Below are 24,864 nucleotides of genomic sequence, written 5' to 3' on the forward strand. Positions count from 1 at the left end.
CAGAAAGTATTCAGAAAATATCAGCGTTCTAAATGTACCGATTTTTCGAGTGGCCGGTACTCGTAACTGATATGCACAGGTTCGACTTTGAGATAAAATACACGCAGTAGCTACCATATTTTTTCAATATTTGTTCTTGCATATCTCGAGACTTTTCATGCACTTTTAACGATTTTTCATCCAAATTAGCATGCAAATTTTGAGGTATTTATGATGCATATAATCCGGTCTCTAATAATAATAATAATAATAATAATAATAATAATAGAGGATGCTGGAGTCATATTCCTTTAAAAGCGTGAAAGCTCCTTTCATTAATAATCATTTTGCTGTTAATGCATTCTGCAACCGAAAGGCCTGCGTTGATGACACAAACTTTATTTAAAGGCAACAGGAAGTACACATGTAAAGTATTTTGATGGTAAATTTAGACTTCTCAGACATCGTTCTACCAGCACGAATATTTGCGTCTTATCAATGTTGCAGGTTACTAAGGTATTTGCAAGCGGTGTTCGAGATCGGAGCGATTCAAACACGATCGGCCGATGGCCGCGAGGAACGAATACTCGGTTTCAAGGCCTGGCTGACGGCCGCCTCGAACAATGATAGATAAATTTTCTCCGCACCTTCCTGCCTTCCATATATCTTTATGTTATGGGGCGGTGGTCGACGAAGGAATTCCGATAGCGCGGAATTCATTACTTTCCAGGGATAATGAGCTATTTTCTAATCAGTGCACGATCTCGTGATCTCTGTCGGTACAGCGACGGAAAATGATGTAAACATGTTTTGTTCCGCCGAGAACGTAGGCGGTGATCGGAGTCGCTGGAAGCCTCGCTTTTTGCGTCCGAGCCGCTTACTCCTAGCGCGGTTTTTCCGTTGAAGGCCATGACAAGAGAGAGCTGCATATTTTTATTTTGCGTGGCCGCTTGGGATTTCGTTCAGATGAAACAATAGCGTAATTTAAATAACAATTTGTAATGCTTTGTACCGACAACCACGTAGCTACCGTGTATATATGACTGGAGCATAGTAAAACCAGCATCTGTCAAAGATGACCTTCCAGAACTCGGTTAAATCGAAGATCAGACCTGGATGGCATCGGACACTCAAATTGTCGACCTCGGTTCGGCATTTCAGCGAGACTGAGTGCAATCGTTACGATGTTTCCTGCACTCGACTAGGCGAATGGTGAGTGGGCTACCACCGGAATTTACATTACTATTGTTGAGGGGCACACGAAACCAAATCGTCACACTCACAAACGTCCAGACATGATTCATTCACGAGAAAACTCATTTCACTATTTTAGTTCAACGAGTGACCGAAATCATTCAGGTACTTTACAACACAAAATATTTTAAGCAAATAATTACCTGAGAAAATTGACGATATTAAATGACAGAATTTAAAAAATGTTAAAACGCTTTTTTTACACGAAAACTGCAGATATTCTACAAGAGACACTTTGTGAATAGTGGCGAATTTTTATTTTCGGAGACCACAGGGGACAAAGCTATCCCGTCAATAGCTCGCTATGTTTTCAGTTATATGTGTTTGTGCTACATGCACCAAGACAAAATTTCAGTGGTGCAAAGCGTTACGTACTGTATGCTCTTTTCTTGGTCAACATGGCTTCATTAAGACATTTTTGCAATTTATGGTTTTATTTCTGGTGTGTAATTATTACGTCAATGAACTAATCTCTTTCAGCTAAAGTTTTTCTGCGATTTTCACTTTTTTTTCCTTTTCTTCCCCCAACCCTTAGCTTCTAATATTATTACAACTACAGATGCAACAGAGCTCTTAGCAATCGTAAATGCTAAATGATTTCGGAAAAAGATGCATGCACGTAAAAAATACAAAAATTACATAGAATAGCTGTGTAGCCACTGAGGTATTCTTATTCTCGCCTTGAAAAAATAATGCCGTATAGGTATATACGTTAACTCCAGTCATAATTATGAAACTGATTCTTCACACAACAAGTTATGAAGAGAAATACCTAGCAGAATGATATTTAGGATATTAGCAGTCCGAGTGTAAAAAAAAAACCACCTCAAATACTAATGGGAATAAGAATCTAATAATAGCCACATCAGAATAAAAGAGAGGCCAGAATTCTCAAGTAATAAATCAAAACGTAATAAATATACTACAAAGCCATTCACAACAATTATTTTACATGAAGCAGAAAATGACAAATGTTACATACCAACTGATACTTTAGGTTTACATATTTCCTCGATTTAAGGTCCCATAACTCGGAGCACATGGTCAGTTCAAACAGAGTAGGTGAAGAATTATTATTAAACTTTTCTATCTTATGAGACACAGGTAAACAAACAAATGAGTCAGGGAACAGATCGGTGAGGTAGACGTAATTAAGAGCATAGTAATAATGAAATGGAGAAGGGAGGACATGTAACCAGATGAATGAATGATAAATGAACTAATTACCTGAAGGATTCTAATAAGAAAAGATAGAGTCGACAACCAAATCTAAAGCGGATACACAAGACATCATAAACAACTGCAAGACCATCATAGATGCGCACAGTTGAAGACTTCAGTGCACGAAAAAGTTTACAGGAATTCCTTATCGACCAGTGGGTGTTAATTGGCTACTGTGACGAATTTATTGTTTCTTTAGCGTAATTGTGGTCTGTACGGTAGTCTGTACGTACATCTATACGCCGATTTTCATTTGAGTTAGACATGCAGATGCAGCGAAATATTTGTAGACGATTTTATGAGAAAACGAGCCTAAGCCTTTTTATAGAAAAAAAAACAATGATGGAAAACTCGACTCGCAAGCATTATAACGACGGAAATGGGGAAATGTTTCCAATTTATAACAGATGATAATTCATCTCGTTCTGAACCATTACTTCTTCGTGCATAAGAAAAACTTTTCACTTCATCAGGCTCAAGGCCAGGGTTGGCGTGAGCAAAACGACTACATAGACTGCATCATACACGAGGTGACCGCTGTGTGACCGATCGAGGCGGCGCAGTGGTTAGCACACTGGCAGGATGACGGTTCAAACCCGCGTCCGTCCATCCTGATTCAGGTTTTCCGAAATTTCAGGCAAATGCCGGCACGGTTCCTTTGGAAGGGCACGGCCGACTTCCAGCACCATCCTTCCCTAATCCGACGGGACCGATGCCCTCTCTGTTTGGTCCCGTCCCCCAAATCAACCAAGCAAGCAAGCAACCGCTGTGCAGGTGGCGTGCGACGCGGAGTGGCTGTGCCGGCCGTCGGCGTCGCAGCTGCGGCGCGTGTGGACGCGGCTGGGCGTGCGCGAGGTGTCAGTCGTGGAGAGCTGCGAGTGCGTGCCGCGGCCCCCCGCGTGCACGCGCCTGCCGCACGTGCTAGCAGTCTTCCCGGGCACGCCCTTCCAGGAGCACATAGACGTCGGCACGTGCCACGGCCACTGTCACCAAGGTACTGTCGCTACGCTCTCGGCAATGACTGCTTCGTGCATTTCCTCGTCGACAAAGTCTGTTACCGCAACGCTAGTAAATTACTTTGCTTAAAGCATCTGACGTGAAAATGAGACCTTCCACAATTGCACTAAGTATGATTTGATGCACTTAAAAGCTTTATTTACGTTTCTGGGGACGCTAGTACCTCTAGTAGTTTTCGGTCTTTCCGAACATATTATTCTTTAGTAACGAAAAATTACTATCATACAGCACTCAGTGATATCATGACTTAGTGATTACCAACCCCATTAAGGGCGTTGTAATATGGTAGATGAAGAACTTGAAACTCCTGTTTCGTGGCGCTTACTTCTAGCAATTTTTGCTTACCTGGACAGTATTCCCAAAAGTAAGAAACATACAAGTTTAGCTGTTGGTGATCCTCTGCTGGTTCTATTCCTTTTCAGTGGCTGATTACAATAACTACCAATCTTTCCCCTCCGGGAGACGTACAAGTCAACTGTAACATAAAAAGAATACAGTCCACGTAAAACACAACAACCACAAGATAGGTTCAAAAGCGTACAAAATGTTCCCTACTTCCGTCTGTAAGCTGAAGAGGCTTCATTAAGTGACGAAGTATTTTTCTGGGAAAGAAGCCTTCCCGAAACACTGAAAATTAGAGTCCCTGCAATCTAAAATGGGAGAGGAATGCAGGGAGATCATGTAGAAAATCGACTTATGCGCGAAGTAGGAACGAACTGCCACCTAATCCCTTAAATGAAGGAGAACGTTTAACCTTCTGTCAGTATGCGTAAATAATAGGACAATAAATATTAGAATTTGTACAATTAGTTTATACGTCGAAGTTATCGGCAGGCAAATCCGCGTACGTCAGAAGCCAGAAAACCCAATATCTTATGATCTGCATATCATATTCCACTTTTTGTTTTAATCTTAGTTTTTAGACTCACCTAAGTAAAAAAACAGAGCTTTATTTAAGTGTACCAGTCTACTGTTTGTCCTATTCCGCTGTTTCAAATAAATTGATTTCCGTTTAGTTAGTTATATCTTCTATCATTTATCGGTGTACGTACATTAACAACATGGAACGAATCATTTTCAAACCATTTTGCTAATCGATTACACGTTAATCTGTAATTTAGAATACACAAAAAATTGTCTTTTACAATTGCGGAATAAATCCTTGATCAGTGAAATTTGCAAAACTTAATTTTACATGAAATATTAGAAGCTGGTAGCAGACAAAACAAATTATGTATTTCTGGTGAAAATTACACAGATTAGCAGAACATTATAACCACCTACCTAATAGCCGGTATGTCCACCTTTGGAACGCATAACAGCGGCAACGCGTCGCTAGAGCGAGTTGGCACGACATCTCCAAAACACAAGTCAGCCAATTCCTGTAAATTCCGGGGAGGGAGTGGGGCGACGACTTCTGACACCAAGTTCAGTCACATCCCAGATGTGTTCGATCGGGTTCAAATCTGGCGTTTTGAGGGGCCAGCACATAAACTGGAACCGGCACTGTGTTTCTCTAACCACTCCAGCACACTCCTAGCCTTGTGACATTGCGCATTATCTTGTTGAAACACGATCGTCATAAGGGGTGTACGTGGTCTGCAGCCACTGTGCGACACTCCTTGGTCGTCATGCTGCCTTGCAAGAACTTCACTGAACCCTAGGATGCGCACATGAAAGTTCGCCAGAGCTCCACCAAACCCTAGGATGACCACGTGAATGTTCCCCAGAGCGAAAGGTGCCGCCGCCAGCTTGCCTCCGTCCCGCAGTACCTGTGTCAAGGAGCTGTTTCCTTGGAAGACGACGAATCTGTGCTCTCCCATCGGTTGGTGAAGCAGGAATCGGGATTCATCAGACCACGCAACGCTCTGCCATTGCGCCAACGTCCAGTGCCAATGGTCACGGCCCATTTCAGTCGTAGTTGCCGATGTCGTGGTGTTAACATTCGTACTTGCGTGGATCGTCATCTGCGGAGGCCTGTCGTTAGGAGTATTCGGTGCACTGAGTGTTCAGATAAACTTGTTCTCTGCCCAGCGTTAAAGTCTGATGTTAGTTCCACAGGTCGCTGCCTATCCTGCTTCACTATTGTCCCCCACCCTACGACGTCCCACATCCGTAGTGAGGGGTGGCCGCCAAACCCCACAACATCTGGATGTGGTTTTACCTTGGTTTCGACAAGTTTTGAAGACACTCACCATACCATTCCTCAAACACCAGACAAGTCGTGCAATTTCCGAAATTCTCGCGCCGGGCCTCCGGGACATCACAACCAGCCCTCGTTCAGACTCAGACAGATCCTGCCCGCCCAGCTAGCCGCGCGGTCTAACGCGCTGCTTCCCGAGCGGGAAGGCGTATAGGTTCCCGGCACGAATCCGCCTGTCGGATATGCGTCGAGGTCCGTTGTGTCGGCCAGCCTGTGGATGGTTTTTAAGGTGGTTTTCCATCTGCTTCGGTGAATTCGGGCTGGTTCTCCTTAATCCGCCTCAGTTACACTATGTCGCCGGTTGCTGTGCAAACACTGTCTCCACGTACTCGTACACCATAATTACTCTACCACGCAAATATTTGGGGTTACACTCGTCTGGTGTGAGAGGTTCCCGGAAGGGGGGGTGGGGGGGGAGGGGGGGCGGGCGGGCGAACCGCACATTAACCCGGTGGGCTGAGAGGACTGCTGCAGCCTGTTGTGGGGTTATGAACCAGTCAGGGCTACGGCGGGGACGAAGCCTCTCCGTCTTGGTCCCTGGTTCAATACACAATACACAGATACATCTCGCACCTTCCGCATTCTACAAAAGGACAGCACGCTCACTGGTACTACACGCACCGTGCGTGTGTCTGACCTGCAGTCTTCCTCGCCAGGTGATGCTGCTATCGTCTGGACGGGTTATATCGATAGTAGGTCGGTAGTCATAATATTCTGGCTAATTAGTGTATATTGGCTTAATAGCAATAGTATTTTTCTGTATTTAAACAACTGCAAACTATTTAGCGACTATACCCATACGTTTATTGGTGGTACGAGGTCTGAACATTGGTTTCCATTTATAGCACTGATGCATACACAGTTACAGTGCGGATGAGTCAGCACTTTTAATTAGTTTCCTTAAACAACTAATCGTTTCGTACATAACGATATACTGTTAATATATTGTAATGTTCCAGCAATATAATCAATGCTTATGTTGATACTATTAGCCAACTCATTATATTTTTTTCTTTACTATCCATTATTAATTACCAATTTAGCTCGTAATTTATAGCATTTTGTTTTCAATTTGAAACGAAAACTGTAATTAGAACAGCTTCTGTCTAATAAGCAAGACAACGTTGCTGAGTGACAAAAGTCACAATAATTGGCTGTGGAAGTAAGACGCCCTCCGCCTGTGACGCCATTGCAGGTGGCGGCTGCCGGGCGTCGCGCACGCGCACCGTGAGCGTGGCCGGGCCCAACGGCGCGCAGTGCCACTCCGTCGTAGAGGAATGTTCATGCGCGCCTGCTTGCCACCGCCTCGCGCACTTCGAGACCGTCTACGATTACACCGGCAACGCTTCAGAGCCCACCGTCCTGGTGAGTGTCTTCGTCTAACAGTGAGCTACACGGATGGTTCACTTCTCTTTCCATATCAGGAACGCGGAGATGGCTGTTTTTTTATCGATCGTGGAGTTTTTCTGCATTCTTTAACAGATGTGCAAGACTGGGGCTAGGCAAGGAGGATCTTAACGGACGAGGATCATCAGAAAGGTGGGCAGTCTCCTACTGGGTTTCATCTGCTGTAGCTGTCTTACAATATTCCAAATGAAAAATGTTTAAATGTTGCACGTGATTTCCGACCTTACACGTATATTTTTGAACTTTCAGTACCAGGTTGTACGAGAGCTATTCGTAAAGTAAGGAAAAAACGGTCGCAAAATGGAAATCAGTGTTTTATTTGAAACAGGTAGCTACATCTTCCAGCTACTTCTCTATATAGTCGCCACTCCGACTGCAACATCTATCGTAAATACTGGGATGATGACGTTCTGAGGACGTTTTGATATCAAATTAATTATACAAATTAATTACCCCCACACCGCCCCAGCCCCTGATGACATCATGGGGTTTCCCAGACCACCCCACGGTTCCCTACCCCCTCCCATCCCCTACTCATCCCCCAACTTGCTCTGTTGGCAGGAATTTCGAATTTTGGTGGGAAAATTAAAAAATAGTGGGAACTTAAAAATGGGGGGAATTTCTTTGTCCCAAGACTTCACTGGCGTCCCATCGTCACACCCATCTCCATAAATCGGGGGGAAATTCAAAATGGCTTATGCCCTTTCCAGGGCTCGAATCCCAGTCCTAGGCAGAAAGCTCACGTGCACAGGCAAACTGTCCAGATGCAGGAGAGGAAGGTTAGCTTAGTGTACTTTATTTTTTTGGGTGGCAAACTAAAGTAAGGATCGGTTCTAATTACGTAATCAATCGTGAAGATTGGGTCTAATAATACATCTATATGCATAGGGCTAGACAAGGAGCGCCTAAAATCGCAATACAGCCCAAAAATTCACGATTTCATACAACTGGTATTATCTGCTGACAAAAAATTCTCAATACCACTCGAGAATAGTGGCAGAGGTATTCAAAGTACTCTACATAGGACGATCCCTTCACCTACAAGACGGCGACAAAAAGCTGGTGTGGAAGTTACTTATTTTTGGTGGAAAATGTGTTCAATTGACGAAATGTTGGTGTTGGACAGAGAGGAATTTAATAAGTGCATTACCTGTAAGAAAACAGCAGAGAACTGTCTCTCTCACTGTTTGGCGTCGGAGTTCGCTACAGATGTCCGTCCCCTGCTGCACTGCTCAACAAACACCCTGGTGCTCGAAATTCAAATAAGCGGTGCTCTCTTAATTTCTCGACAACTTCGACCTATTCCGCAGCCTCCTAGAGGTCATCTTCGTATAGCTGCTGAGTAACTTGTACATAGTAAGAAGTCATAAGGTAGCAAAACGTCACTGAAGTGAAGGAAGGCCAATGCACACTACCACAGCTGTTGGAAAATACTTCACTGTTCTTATTCCACAACGAAATAGCAGAGAAAAAACCAGCACTTATAAACAGACAGCCATAATGTAGCACATACACTGGGAATTCAAAAAAATCATTGTAATAACACAACTACCATAAAAACCGACTCGAAAAGATCACACCAGGGGAGAGGGACGGTAGCTGCAGGTGTGTTCCCCTTGGTGCTTCGTTACGAACTAACCAGATTAGAACCAGTCTTACCTTCCCTGAACTATTCCCCTCCCTACCTTTCCTCACCGTTCGCAGAGATACTTCCCTCTTCTATCCTGTCTCATAGAATCCACAACGAGATCCATCTGGTGGCAGTGATATAGTGTCTCCATTCTGTGGAAATCAATCACAGATGGATAAAAGACTCAAGAACAGGACGCTTCCTGCAAGCTATTGGCTCTGACCACTATGGGACTTAACTTCTGAGGTCATCAGTCCCCTAGAACTTAGAGCTACTTAACCTAACTAACCTAAGGACATTACATACATCCATGCCCGAGGCACGATTCAAACCTGCGACCGCAGCGGTCGTGCGGTTCCAGACTGCAGCGCCTAGAACCGCTGGGCCATTGAGGCCGGCTGCAAGCTATTAAATGTGTTTCTCCGAAAGACTGGACTGCCTGTATAAACAACGAAATTCTGGAGAACTCTCCAGAACACTTTTTTCTAACGTCCGTTGATTGGGAAACAAGCAGCTGCCACCGCATCTACTGGCCGAAGACTCTGCTCCCTGATATGGCAGGGACTGTGGTCAGCTGCCGTCGGGACTTTGTGTCTCCAGCCAAGCAGGTGGTCCAGGCGGTCAGCACAAAAGCTACACATACACAATAGGCGACGATGCCAGAGGGCCACAGAACGAAGCAAGATAAATGATAGCTTTCATGACCGTGTGTTGTCTGTATAAAAGTGCAGCTGTGGCAGCACTACCCCTGCCAAGACTGATTGCTTCCATTGGCGCCCACCGTTTTGTGAGAAACAGTTCACTTTAAGAGTTGTATTTAAAGTCAGTCCATCTCTTATAAGCGAGCATCTATTATAAGTCCGCCTATAAAATGGTTCAAATGGCTCTGAGCACTACGGGACTTAACATTTGAGGTCATCAGTCCCTACCTAACCTAAGGACGTCACACACATCCATGCCCGAGGCAATATTCGAACCTACGACCGTAACAGTCGCACGGTTCCGGACTGAAGCGCCTAGAACCGCTATGCGACCGCGGCCGGCAGTCCGTCTGTAGCTGAGTGGTCAGTGCAACGGAATACCATGCTAAGGGGCTTGGGTTCGATTCCTGGCTGGGTCGGAGATATTCTCCGCTCAGGGACTGGGTATTGTATTGTCTTCATCATCATCATCTCATCCCCATCGACATGCAAATCGCCGAAGTGGCGTCAACTCAATAGACTTGCACCAGGCGAAGGGTCTACCCGACGGGAGGCCCTAGCCACAAGACAGTCGCGATGATAATAAAAAAGCTTGAGAGCGTCCCTAGTGTGAAATCAGTGTCCATAAATAAACTGTCATGCACGTGTGTATTACAAACATAAAGGTTACATGGAATAACATTACAGAATGCAGCTTTTCACGCTATTTGTTCACGTGTCGGAAAAAATACAATCATTTTACGTTCCGCAAGAACAGGCTATAATTCAGGAGGATGTTGTTTTTTTGTACAGTATGGCAGGCCCGGTTTTACTGGTGCAATGCTACATTGTGCTGGCGTTTACGAAATGTAAAAGATAATTCATGAGAGCATGCCTTGTAACAGAACCTCCTAAAGTCACCTAGTAGAGATCCCGCGACACACACTTAGGCATAGGCATACAAAGAAATAGAGCAAATGCACTGCATCTGTAGAATATATGGCTGTAAGTGACTGGGTGCATTCGAGCACAGTGCTATACTATACCATCTGTCTAATGTGTTGTTCTATCTTGTATGTACGAAAAATACTCACGGAGAACTCTCTTCTACGTCCAACAGACATCTAGCATACAAAACAGCTGAACTGCGATGATCGTGTTACGTCATCATGTATCTTTAATAGTATAAAAGGAGGTGTGACAGGCGCAGCAGGGTGCCTTGGTTTGTTGTTATTATTGGAGAATCTAGACAATTTTGTTACGAAATATTGGTAATATAACCTATATCTAGGATGTTATGCTCTTCAGGAGGAGGACTTTGAATGTGCTTACATTCCCTATACAAACGTTTATCGAGGGCCGGCCGGTGTGCCGAGCGGTTCTAGGCGCTTCAGTCTGGAACCGCGCGACCGCAACGGTCATAGGTTCGAATCCTGCCTCGGGCATGGATGTGTGTGGTGTCCGTAGGTTAGTTAGGTTTAAGTAGTTCTAAGTTCTAGGGGACTGATGACCTCAGATGTTAAGTCCCATAGTGCTCAGAGCCATTTGAACAATTTTTTACTGACTCCAGACACTGGAATAATACTCCAGAATTGACAGCCCAGTTGATTTAATTAAAATGTTTCAAACTCCACCTGTCTTAAGCTCCCACATGCATATATGACATGTTTCTTCTTAAATGTCTGTTATATCATCATGTCTACTGTTCACCGACTATGGGTGCCAACCCCATCGACATGCATGTGTCTCGAGAGATCTTGCAAACTTGGATGGGTGCCATGAGTAAGACTGGTGCGGTACAGTCTTTGCTGAACTGCAGTTACGGATACAGCTCGCTCTGTTCCTTCACGAGGCGTGGAAAATAGCAGATATAGTACCCTCATACTTCTCGTCAGTTGCCAATTAAGTCGGCGTCAGTGTTGCAGCAGGGCTTGGTCAAGGACAATGCAGGGAGATTTTTCAGTCTCTGACTTTATCCTACGAATTCGAGAACAATCTGTGACTCCCATCCGTATAGGGATGTGCTACAAATATTTAGATAACCTAACTGCATCGGTATAGGATGCTGTCCCAGTGTACATGACCCGATGGATATACTGCACAGTCAGCTATCTGCATTTTCAGTCTAGTACATGCTGCTCGCGAAGTAGTGGGGGTGGTTTAGTGATGATACAGAAATTGGGAAGCATTCTACTGTGTCATTGGCTGGCTCTGAAATTATAGAACAAGTAGTAAAATTGCCAAAACTGATCACACCGTCAGCTGCAGCGCTTGTTACAGTACACCGTCCGATACCGATGGTGTCTTTTCCATCCCATTCATCCGCTGGTACACTCTTAATTACCAACTAATGACTGACTGACACCACTTGTGTGAGGTGGAGAGAGCCTTAGCAGAACACTGGACATCTGCTAATTCTCACTGTGGAACATGGGATGAAATGTAGAGGTTACCACCTTCAGATAGCTGTCTGGAGATGTTCTTCAATGCTATAGACTCGCCCCTTTTCCACACGCTGCAAAACCCGCCACATTTTTTTTTTCACTAATAAGATAACAGTACTTCTTTTTATTTCTACTAACCCCTTGATTGTTGTGAACAACACCTTCCAGGGATGGTCAACCCCAGAACAGTGATCGCATACATGATTGCAAAATGATGAAACAATGATCTTGGTCTCTTCCAAATGGAACACCGAGACATCTACTACCTTGTCACTGTGGAAGAAGAGTTTAAATGTAAAGGTCATCTCTTCAACCAGCTGTTCGGATACACTTCACAATGCCACAAATTCTTTCAGTTTCCATATGTTGTGATGTCTTCCACATTTTTGTCAATAAGAAACATTGCCTCTGTGTTTCATTTATACCATCCTGTGTGTGGTTGGAACAATGTATTTTACACCATGGAATGTCCATTTTCTGCGAGAGCCATTTGCTCAAAACGTATTAACGTCGTTTTAGCACCTATCACATACCTTGAAGTCATGGTAGAAAAACAAAATATGTACTGGTATACAAATCTGTAGTTGTACACTGCTTGGATGTGGTACACCTAAGAAACAGTGTATGAAACTGCTTATGAAAGAACAATGCAGGAACCCTCTCTTGCGATTGATAGTCTGTGGATTATGGTCTTCCTCCAGTTCAGGCAACAAAACTTTACACAGGTCTGTGCAAGCGACTTTGAGAACTGAGCACCTGCTCCAATGGACCAATAGGTGTGTATGTAATATGCTCAACGTGCAGACAGTATTGGTTTTTAGATATATCAGAAGAGACAGACGTGGTATGACATTACAAGGAGTCGTACGACTCGTTGAAGATAAAAAATTGGCTATGAGCACTATGCGACTTAACTTCTAAGTTCATCAGTCGCCTAGAACTTAGAACTAATTAAACCTAACCAACCTAAGGACATCACACACATCCATTCCCGAGGCAGGATTCGAACCTGCGACCGTAGCAGTCGCTCGGCTCCAGACTGCAGCGCCTAGAAGCGCACGGCCACCCCGGCCGGCAAGACTGGTTGAAGTCTGGATGCAGATAGTCTGTACTTTTTTTTACCTACTCTCGATGTTACATAATAATGATGAGAAGTGTTCTTAAACATAATAAATGACTGTATAGATGCTGATCTGTATCAATATTTCATGCATCTGACATGAATTTAATATCCTCATGTAAGACAGTTTGAAATTCGAACATGCAGAATGCTAAAAAACTAGATCGATTTTGCTCATAAAACTAATAGTGATCGACTGTTTATGTTCTCATGGAATCATGACTGTTTTCAGGATTATCATCACGATTGTGTGTTTAAAAATATGTATTACCACAAGTCCTGTATTATTACATATTTCGTAACTTCTCATTATAAAGATCCACCACTTTAATTATAGGTCGTTGTGGAAACTGGAAATGATAGCGTTTTTCTCAACATGTGAGTAGAATGTGTGAAACAGGCTGTTCGGTGATGATCAGATTGCTTACGAAACTACAATACAAGAATCTGCTGCACACATGCATTACAGTTGATTTATGGACACTGATCTGAATCCCAGACACGCTCTCAAACCATGTAATTCTGTCCATCAAACTGAAAGAAATTGCTTAACATAGTTGATTCGTTAGACTGTTATTTTTTTTTTCTTCAGATTTTCAGTCCACGCTTTTTATTTTTCTGATGAAAGTTTCTAAGCCACGAGGACATTCTGCAGTGATTGGTAGTTTTCACAGCAAAAAAAGTGGTAGTTTCGATTTTACACAGGTTGGTTATGTATAGGAGATGAGAGATAAGTTATTAAGTCTGTCAGATGTATCGCTATAGAGCTCCGACCTCTGCAGTTTTGCCAGTGGGAGTGCCATGGTTTTTTTTTAAGTCATTGGATGTCACGAAATCAGAGTACATGAGGAGAAAGGTGTGAACTGCAGTCGAATTTTAAAACTATACCGATTTTGCTTATAAAAATAAAAGAAATGGACTGCAGCTACTTTCACTGTAGCAAGACTGCTTTTTATTGTCATTGAGATTGTGTGTTTTTTTTTTAAATAAATGCTCACTCATGAGACATGCACAGATGTCAAATACAACTGTTACAGTGAACTGTTTCTCAGAGAACAGTGGGCTTCATCAGAAGCAAATAGTCGCGGCAGCAACTGGTCACAGCAGCGGGACTGCTGCCACAGCAGCACTTTTAGGCAACCAACGTGCGGTCGGGATAGCCGTCATTTGTCTCGCTTTGTTCTGTGGCCCGCTGGCGTTGCAGCCTATTGTGTATGTGTAGCTTTAGCCGGCATTGACAGCGCTGACCTCCCAGACCGCATGCTCAGCCAGAGAGACACAGCCCCCTGCTTTGACTGACCACAGCCCCGGCCACATCTGGATACCGAGTCATCGGCCAGCAGAGGCGGTGACAGCTGCCTGTTTCCCAGTCAGCAAACGTTAGAAAACAGCGTTCTGGAGAGTTCTTCAGAATTTTGTTGTTTTTCCAATCTTTCTGAGAAATACATTTATTGGCTTACAGGAAGCGTGTTCTTAAGTCTTTTGTCCATCTGTAAGTGATTTCTGCAGACCGGAGACAGTATGTCACAGCCACCAGATGGATCTCTTTGTGGGCTATGAGGAGGAGAGAGAGGGCCAGGTGTGGTAGGAAGGGAGGTAAGACTAGCTCTAAGCTGGTTAGTTCGTGACCACACATCAAGGAGCACACACATGAACCTCCTGCCTCTCTCTTCTGCTGTGATCTTTTGGGGTCAGTTCTTGTGGTAGTTGTGTTATTACAATAGTTTTCTTCAATTTCCAGAACATGTTCTGCATTATGACCCGTTGTTTATGACTGCTGGTTTCTTCACGGCAATTTCGATTTGCAATTAGAAGAGTGAAGCATTTTCCAACAGCTGTGGTAGTGTATATTGACCTTCCTACACTTTTACTATGTACACGTTACTCAGCAGCTATACCAAGGTGACTTCTCGGAGGCAGTGGAATAGGTTAAAGTTGTCGAGAAATAACGGGAGAACCATTTATTTGAATTTCGAGCACCTAGGTGTATGTCAAGCAATGCAGCAGGGGACGTCTCTAGCGAACTACGACGTCAAACAGCGATAGACACAGTCTTCCGTTGTTGGCTTACAGATAGTACACTTATTAAACTCATCTCTGCTCAACACCAAAGTCTCGTCGGTTGAACACATTTCCTACCAAAAATAAAGATAGTACCTACCACTCCAGCCTTTTTCTTGTAAGCTTGTAGGTGAGTGTATCATCCTATGTAGAATTTATTTTGAGTACATCTGCCACTAGTTTCGAGGGGTATTGTGAATTTTTTTTCACAACAGGAATTTTAGGGCTGCACAGCGATTTTAGGTGCTTCTTGTGTAGCGCTATGCATATAGATGCGTAATTAGAGCCAATTTTTATTATTAATTACGTAATTAATGGCGATATGTACTACAGTTTCCCACCCAAAATAAATAAAGTATGCTAACCTAACCTCCCTCTCCTGCAGCTGGACAGTTTCCCTGTAAAGTCGGTTGCATATGGGATTTCCGCCCAGAAAGACCAGGGTTCTAGTCTTGGGAAGGGCACCCACCATTCTGAATTTCCCGCCAGCTTCTTGGGGAGGGAGTGTGGGTGGGATGTCAGCAAACCCTCGGGACAAAGAAATTCCACCATTTTGGAAAATACCACCATATTTTGGAATTTCCCACCAAAATTTAAAATTCCCTTCAATAGGGCAGGTGGAGGAGGGGTGAGGGATGGGAGGGGGCGCGAACCCACAAGCCGGCTAAGGAAAATCCATGACATCATTAGGGGGTGGGGTGGACTTGGGTACTTAATTGATCCATTTAATTTGATGTCAATTTGATATCATAAATGTCGTCAGGATGCCATCGTCCTATTCCTACTGTGGCGTTGTACCAACTTTCCAATAACCTCATCGCATAAGGCGGCATCCTATGCTTTCCAACGGTTTTCAGTGCTGCATTGCAGGTTGTTATCTTTGTCAAAATGTTGTCTCCATAGCCTGTTGTTCATTTCAGCAGAGCTGAAAATCAGAAGGTACCAAGTTTGATCTGTATGGTGGGTAATCAAATACTTCCTATCGAAAACTCTGCAGGAGCATCCGCATTGCCCCTGCAATGTGCGGCCGAGAACGGTCATGAAGAAGTAACTTAAGTCAGTTACATGATGTGGGGTTGCATGAAATCAGGCGAAATCTTTCGGCAGGCACCCAAATTTGGCGGGAGACACTATTTTCTAGACATCTTTACGCACTTACTGTGTGATCAGGACTGAGAAGAGCGACTTGACGCTATCTATGAACATACTAGAGTCACTACCCAACACATCTGTCCAAAGCTTCATCGGATTTTCACAGTGGTTTCGATTTTGCTCCCAATCGTTCCTTACTTCCCGTATAGCCCTCATAATATAGGAAATACACATGGCCATCGAAAACTGAAACTACATAAGTGCAAGCGAAACGGTATTCAACTCATCCAGGAAGGATATTCTTTATAAGTTATCCCTATCTCGCAGCATTATCTCCATTACAGAATAACAGGTTATCCAGTAAATCAGTGGCGTTATGACAAAACCCAGGTCCTTCGTGCTTTAAGTTTCTTACATACATACTCTCAGATTTAGAAACTATTCTTCAAAATTAAAAATGTCAGACCTTTGTGACATTAAAAGTCGTTGCAATCAACCAATCATTTCTTCAATTCAAACATCAAAGTGTGTTTGTAAGTAAATGATATGGGTCGAACTCTGTCAGACTGTATGTTTACTCAGCTTCAATAAGTATTTGGAAGAGGATGAGTCTTTGTCAGTACAATCGAATAACTCAGACATCTTGCAACATTTTAGACACTACAGGTTCTGGTTCTGCGGTCTTCTTCAGGAGTATTCTGATACTGAACTTGCTAATTATCGAGCAATAGTACTTCAGGACAAAACATTCATTTTCCAATAGGTAGTAATTGTTCTTAGAAGAAACTATCATACGCATGAAAACGAACTCGTTAGAATTACTGCGTTGAAACATATCTATGCTCATACATGAAAGCTGTGCCACGTCCACGACTGAAATCACGATTTCATACGTTTTTCATGACCAGTAGCCTTAGCCATTAGAGTCACTCAGTATGCCACCTGCGATGCCTAATTTTCATTGTCACTCGTTGTTTCCATTCTGTTTTCCGAACATTTGCCTACAGCCACATGCATATTTCGAAAGTGATCTTGCGGTGGGTGATGGAGAAGTTCTTGCACCACTGTCACTGGTCTTACATTCTGTGCCGGCCATTGTGGCCGAGCGGTTTCAGGCGCTACAGTCCGGAACCGCGCGACCGCTACGGTCGCAGGTTCGAATCCTGCCTCGATGGATGTGTGTGATGTCCTTAGATTTGTTAGATTTAAGTAGTTCTAAGTTCTAGGGGACTGATCATCTCATCAGTTAAGTCCCATAGTGCTCAGAGCCATTTGAAACATTTTTTTATATTCTGTACATTCGTATTTTGTTCATTAAACGACAACGCGAAACTGTTACGAACACCTCCAGAAGTAAAGAAAGATTGCATCGACCTGGATGTCGGTATCGACTGCCTCCTGAATCTAGTGGACGAACAGAGGGAACTAGGTCTACATGATAGTTGTTCGCAGATACGAGGTCTGTTCAAAAAATTCCAGAACATTCGTAAATTCGCGCAAATGGTGTGTTGGAGCGAAATGCGATTGACATCCCTGCGCACTCCTGTCTTTAGTGTGTAACTGCCGGAAGTTTCATTGCTGTACGTCTGTTCGTTATTGTTCGGTGCTGTATTCAATGCAACGTTGTGCCGCACAGTTTGTGAATTTAGAGATGGCAGAGCTAGAGAAGCAACGCGTCTCCATTACATTTTGCGTTAAACTCAAGAAAACCTTCACAGAGACACACCAAATGATGCGGGAAGCCGCACTCGGCGTTGCGACTGGCTCACACACTTTAAAGGAGGTCGCACCGAAGTTAAAGATAACCCTCGTTCAGGACACCCTTCGACGTCTACCGACGAGGCTCATGTCAGGAACGTCACGAAATTGTGCGTGCCTATCGAAGACTGACAGTCCGAGAGATCACAGAAGAATGTAAAATTTCAGGTGGGTCACGTCATGAAATACTGACACATGGAATGCATTGTGTTGCCTCCGAGTAAAGACCAGAAAGACCTTCCCCTCGCAATCTGTGACGAGCTCTTAGATCGCGCAAATGAGAACGAGATGTTCCGTAAGAGAATCATAACTGGTAATGAGACGTGGGGCTACGGCTGCGTTGTTGATACCAAGGTTCAATCTTGAGTCGGGAAACTTTCTCCAAGACCAGAAAAAACTCGTCAGGTCAGGTCAAATGTCAAAGCCATGCTGATAGTTTTCGTTGACTTTGAAGGATTAGTTCAGCATGAATTCGTGCCATAGTGACAAACTGTTAGTTGAGGTAATATCGGGATGCGACGCCTGCCAGAAAATTTGAGACTGAAATGTCCTGAAATGTGTCGAGAAAATTTATGGCTCTAGCATCACGACAACGCTCCCGCACATTCGTCGCTGTTGATATGTGACTCCTGACAGAAAACGAAATCACTGTGCTGCCTCATCCTCCATATTCTCCAGACCTGGCCCCTGCGGACTTTTTTTTTACATCAAAAGATGAAAATCCCGTTGAAAGGACGAAGATTTGCAACGATAGAGGAGGTAACAGAAAATTCGCAGACGGCGCTTCGCGCGTTCCAACAAGAGGCTTACGAAGACTACTTCCGGAAGTGGAAACGGCGTTGGGAGCGATGACTCAATTGTGGTGGAGAGTATTTTGAAGAAAACCATGCACAATAATTAAAAGGTAAGCGCAGAAAAATTTTGCGGGCGAAGTTTCGGAATTTTTTGAACAACCCTCGTGTAACTGGAATCTCTCAACCAACGAGTTGCACGTCAAAAGTTTATTCATAACCTAGGTAAAAATAGCATATATTAGGACCAATTTATGGAAATCATATGGGCAGCAAAAGGGAACAACAAAAATTGTATGCAGTGGAAATATAAAATAAACAAACGTGTTATATATCGCATGAAAAGAGGAACCAAGTCATGAGGATTTTTAAGGCTTAGACAGCAGTAAAATGATCTATATATATGCTATGGCATAGTCATAAGGCTTACACAACAGTAAAAATGATCAGCATTTTGCGAGTATATGGATCATTTTGCTGTTGACGAAGCCTTATGTATTGATACAAATGCTATGGCATAGCTATAAAGCTTAGTCAACAGTAAAAATGATCAGCATTTATAGGGATCATTTTACTGTTGAATAAGCCTTATGACCTCTTTTCTCTTTTCACACAATATGTAACACGTGAGTTTATTTTGTGTGTCTACTGTATATAATTTTTTTTTCTTTTCGTTGCATATCTGACTTCCCTGCACTGGTTGACACGTATCTTATTTTTAGGTGTTATTATTTTTCATGAGGAAAACTGGTTTATATCTGCCCAAATCTTGGCAAAGGTTTGAATAAATTTTTGAGTGCAACTGGTTGGCTGTATGATTCCCACTCTATCCATAACTCTACTGTTCCTGACTGCTGCCATGTTCAAGATTTTACAGTTGTTTGTAGAATCTACGTTCGTTTCTACAGGGGAAGATTTCGGTCCCTAGAAATATGATAACACACGAGCGGCCGGCTGTGGTGGCCGACCGGTTCTAGGTGCTACAGTCTGGAGCCGCACGACCGCAACGGTCGCAGGTTCGAATCCTGCCTCGGGCATGGATGTGTGTGATGTCCTTAGGTTAGTTACGTTTAAGTAGTTCTATGTTCTAGAGGACTGATGACCTTAGAAGTTAAGTCCTATAGTGCTCAGACCCATTTGAACACACGAGCGTGAAAGGTATCACAAAAATTTGCAACAGACTAATGTCAGTGATATAGGTCTAGATAGTTGTGTGCATCATTAAAAAAATTATTGTTGAATATAAGAATGATCACATTTTTCCAGCCACTTGGAAACGCTTCTTTCCTTCAGCGAACGCTATAGATTGCTGATAGGAGAGAAGTGGGTTCTTTCAGATACTTAAGCAGAGTCATTTATACGCAGAGATTCTCCTGCCTTGGAAACAGCACCACTGCAGGGATGATGATGGATGGTACGCGCTTAAGTACACCAGTGTATGAACACAACAGAGTTTATGCTTCACTTTAAACGTACAAAATCTATCCGATTAACAATGTTATTTTCATAACAGTTATCAAAAAATCAGACAAAATTACTATTTTAATGCACTGCACGTAAACCACTTGATGGAGAAATACACTCCTGGAAATTGAAATAAGAACACCGTGAATTCATTGTCCCAGGAAGGGGAAACTTTATTGACACATTCCTGGGGTCAGATACATCACATGATCACACTGACAGAACCACAGGCACATAGACACAGGCAACAGAGCATGCACAATGTCGGCACTAGTACAGTGTATATCCACCTTTCGCAGCAATGCAGGCTGCTATTCTCCCATGGAGACGATCGTAGAGATGCTGGATGTAGTCCTGTGGAACGGCTTCCCATGCCATTTCCACCTCGCGCCTCAGTTGGACCAGCGTTCGTGCTGGACGTGCAGACAGCGTGAGACGACGCTTCATCCAGTCCCAAACATGCTCAATGGGGGACAGATCCGGAGATCTTGCTGGCCAGGGTAGTTGACTTACACCTTCTAGAGCACGTTGGGTGGCACGGGATACATGCGGACGTGCATTGTCCTGCTGGAACAGCAAGTTCCCTTCCCGGTCTAGGAATGGTAGAACGATGGGTTCGATGACGGTTTGGATGTACCGTGCACTATTCAGTGTCCCCTCGACGATCACCAGAGGTGTACGGCCAGTGTAGGAGATCGCTCCCCACACCATGATGCCGGGTGTTGGCCCTGTGTGCCTCGGTCGTATGCAGTCCTGATTGTGGCGCTCACCTGCACGGCGCCAAACAGGCATACGACCATCATTGGCACCAAGGCAGAAGCGACTCTCATCGCTGAAGACGACACGCCTGTCGCGACACCACTGGAGGCGGGCTGCACGATGTTGGGGCGTGAGCGGAAGACGGCCTAACGGTGTGCGGGACCGTAGCCCAGCTTCATGGAGACGGTTGCGAATGGTCCTCGCCGATACCCCAGGAGCAACAGTGTCCCTAATTTGCTGGGAAGTGCGGTGCGGTCCCCTACGGCACTGCGTAAGATCCTACGGTCTTGGCGTGCATCCGTGCGTCGCTGCGGTCCGGTCCCAGGTCGACGGCCACGTGCACCTTCCGCCGACCACTGGCGACAACATCGATGTACTGTGGAGACCTCACGCCCCACGTGTTGAGCAATTCGGCGGTACGTCCACCCGGCCTCCCGCATGCCCACTATACGCCCTCGCTCAAAGTCCGTCAACTGCACATACGGTTCACGTCCACGCTGACGCGGCATGCTACCAGTGTTAAAGACTGCGATGGAGCTCCGTATGCCACGGCAAACTGGCTGACACTGACGGCGGCGGTGCACAAATGCTGCGCAGCTAGCGCCATTCGACGGCCAACACCGCGGTTCCTGGTGTGTCCGCTGTGCCGTGCGTGTGATCATTGCTTGTACAGCCCTCTCGCAGTGTCCGGAGCAAGTATGGTGGGTCTGTCACACCGGTGTCAATGTGTTCTTTTTTCCATTTCCAGGAGTGTACTTGAAATGTTAGTAATACGTTATGATTGCGTGAAGGACGATGAAAAGTTTCTTGGAAAACTAGAATTCAAAATCATTACGAATTATTTCAGTCATACAAAAATAAAAATATATCGAAAGTATCTGATGCGGGGAAACCACATCACCATGTGTTTTCAGCCTTACTACGAGTACAGTTTAGATACAACTCATGTATAATGGATCGATAACGATGATTCGAAATTTATAGCATCGTTAGGATCAATCAGTAGATTGGAGGTTTGATTTCGCAAAATACAGGAATCTCATTCGGTTCTATGTCCGAAAAGGTTTGGGAAGTGGTGGCAATCTGTTTCTCTGTAGTTAGACAAAGCAGTACTGTGATGTATATGTAATCCAATAAGACTGAACATTTATTCTTTATACGAGAAGCGTTACCCGGCGCATAAATGGCATGTTTTCTAACGACATTCAGTCGTTACTGCTATCAAATGCCTGTTCTCTATGAAAAGCGATGGATTGGTGTAATCGTAGATCAGGAAATGATAGTTCCAGTAAAGCATAAATAAAATAGTGGAAGTGCCTGATGAATCGATTACCTCGAAACAGCACGAAGTATAATTTAGGAGTATGACTTTGCCAGATCAGATGCCAACATGTTGGTTTTTATGAATCTCACGAATGCACTTATGTATCAGATTTGACTTGCGCTCTCGTCATTTATGAGTGATAAAATAAGACATATTACACACACTTTAGTATTTAACTATAAGCTAAAACGTTGGTGCTGACAGAGGTCCCTTTAACATATTCTGTTAACGGTGACAAGTAGGTTATCTGTTAAACTATGTAGCCGTGAGAAGTATTATTGGGTCACTTCATATCGTACGTGACGAAGAAATATTGAATTAATTAATCACAAGGTCGTTTCGTACACAAGTTAAATACATTACTCAAACTATAAGGGGCATTCAAAAAGAAACGAGCCCGAGGCATAATTACAGAAACCAGTACCTGTATGTTAGAAGCATTGATCCTGGCTGTTGAGACACTTGTCCCTCTGTAACACAAGGCGGTGAATGGCTGTCCATAAAATTCACAGGGCTGCGGTGTTAACCAGTTCCGCACGCACAGCTGGACGTCGTCGTCCGAGGTGAATTGTTTGCATCTCAGAGCCTTTTTCAGGTACCCAATAATGGCGTAATCCCAGGGAGACAGGTCCGGACTGTATGGAGGGTGGCCGAGTACGTCCCGTTTGAATTTCTGCAGGAGTGCGGCGACTGTGTTGGCTGTATGACGCTTTGCATTGACCTCACACGAGTGAGATTGCCTAGTCGTTTTGATTTGATCGTTTGGCAAAGGGTGGTCAAGGTTTGCGTGTAACGCTAGGCATTCACTGCTGCAGCAAGTGAATCAGAAGGGGGCCATCTTGGTCAAAGAAGAACGTCGGCATAAATTTTCCTGCTCTTGTGTGGATGGCCTTGGCTTTTTTGATGGTTGTGACCCTGGATGCTTGCAGTGGAGACTTTGTCGTTTTGATTCTGGTTCGAAGTGACACCACGACTCATCTCCAGCCACCACTCGTGCCAGGAATGCATTTCGTTCCCGAGCATAGCGCTGCAGATTAACAAGACAGTGGGCCATTCGGCATGCTTTCTAGTGTGGTTTGAAGACAATGGAGCACCCATTGGGCACACACTTTGGGCATGTGCAGTCGTTCTTTCAAATGGTGTGAACACTTCTCACGGTCAATCCGACCACGGCTGCTATGGCTTTCACTGTCACACGGCGGTCCTGGGTAATGAGTGCATCCACCAGCTGGACTATGTCATCGGTAATGTAGTGTGGTACTCCAGACCGTGTATCATCGACTAAAGACACCTGTCCTTCCCTGAAGCGCTTGTGCCATGCCTTGACCCTTGGAAGGAACATTCAGTGTTCGCTGCACACTTGTGACACTCGTCGATGAGTGTCCGTTCCTCCTACTCCTTCCGCTGTCAGGAAACGGACAACACCTCTGTGCTCATCTTTCGACACCTCTATATTACTGTTTGCAATGCGACTGGCAGCGCTGGACGATTGATGCATGCTGCTGTTAGCTCTGTATAGTCACGTGACGTGCACACGTGCCCTATAGCGACGGTCTGTGAACTTCCATGCTCTGGTCGGAACCACACCTCGTTACACACACATTTTATCCTCCTGTCATCGGTTTGCGCATTCCAGCCGCCGGCTCGTTCCTTTTTGAACGCCCCTTATATACGAACAAAACGTCGACACCTCGTTAACCTCTCTTTAAAAGAGAATGAGTGTTATTCCTCTTTCTGATAACGTAATTTTTCTTAACCTGGAAAACAAAATAGGTGATCTACGTAAAAATCAGAAATTTAATATGAAAAAAAGGCATCGTAATCAAACAGTTCATGGTACGAAATTGAATTCGGCCACGTTTTTAATGAAACTACAATGTCGTCTAATAACGAATTTTGAAAATTTATGACGAGGAAATCTCTAAAAGTTAAATGGCTGAAAAATTTGTAATTAGTCTTCAGTGCCTATGTTCGTTGTAATAAGTAACTAAATCAGATGAAACACTTCCTCTTTGTCACCAAGTTTGGTGATAACGAAACCAAGCCCACACAGCAGCAGAAATCTGTTTTCAGAAGGTAAACCAAATTTCAAGCTTTCTAATGCGATTAATTGACTTTTCAAACCCCAAACTTGATCAGATAACTCTGTGAGTGTTTTACCAGGTCTCTCCAAGCTCTCTACCGCAAACTTCAGGAAAACGCCAATAAAAGTGTAATATCATTAATACGATTCTTCAGAGGCACAAAAAAGTTGTTATTAACAAATTTGATCCACAGGCCTTGATGATGATGTTTGGTTTGTGGGGCGCTCAATTGCGCGGTCGTCAGCGCCCGTACGAAGTCCCAATTTTTACACAGTCCCATTTTTTTTCACAGTCCTATCTAGACAATGTCACGAATGATGATGATGATAATGAAAATGAAATGATGAGGACAATACAAACACCCATTCGCCGGCCAGTCGCTAGGCAGGGAATCGAACCCGGGACCCCGTGATCCAGAGGCAGCTACGCTAGCCACTAGACCACTAGCTGCGAACTGTTCCATAGGCGAAAGCTTGCTTAACCTGACAGAAAGAATTGACGACCAAATTAACAACTTATGCCGTCCGTAACTGTCGCTTATCTTACTTCATGAGACATTACCTAGATTTATAGGCC

The 24,864-nt window shown here is 44.1% G+C and overlaps 1 protein-coding gene across 1 annotated transcript in view; it reads left to right on the forward strand.

Moving 5' to 3' along the window:
- The window catches only part of LOC126334785 (uncharacterized), a 199,574-nt gene that overhangs the window by 169,549 nt on the left and 5,161 nt on the right, over positions 1–24,864 (forward strand). Inside the window, exons 4-5 of the mRNA XM_049997387.1 lie at positions 3,229–3,448; positions 6,870–7,039. Of these exons, the coding sequence (XP_049853344.1) occupies positions 3,229–3,448; positions 6,870–7,039 (390 nt within the window). The remainder of the gene's footprint in view (positions 1–3,228; positions 3,449–6,869; positions 7,040–24,864) is intronic.

The sequence above is a fragment of the Schistocerca gregaria genome, chromosome 2, assembly GCF_023897955.1.
Source record: "Schistocerca gregaria isolate iqSchGreg1 chromosome 2, iqSchGreg1.2, whole genome shotgun sequence".
NCBI classification, from domain to species: Eukaryota; Metazoa; Arthropoda; class Insecta; order Orthoptera; family Acrididae; genus Schistocerca; species Schistocerca gregaria.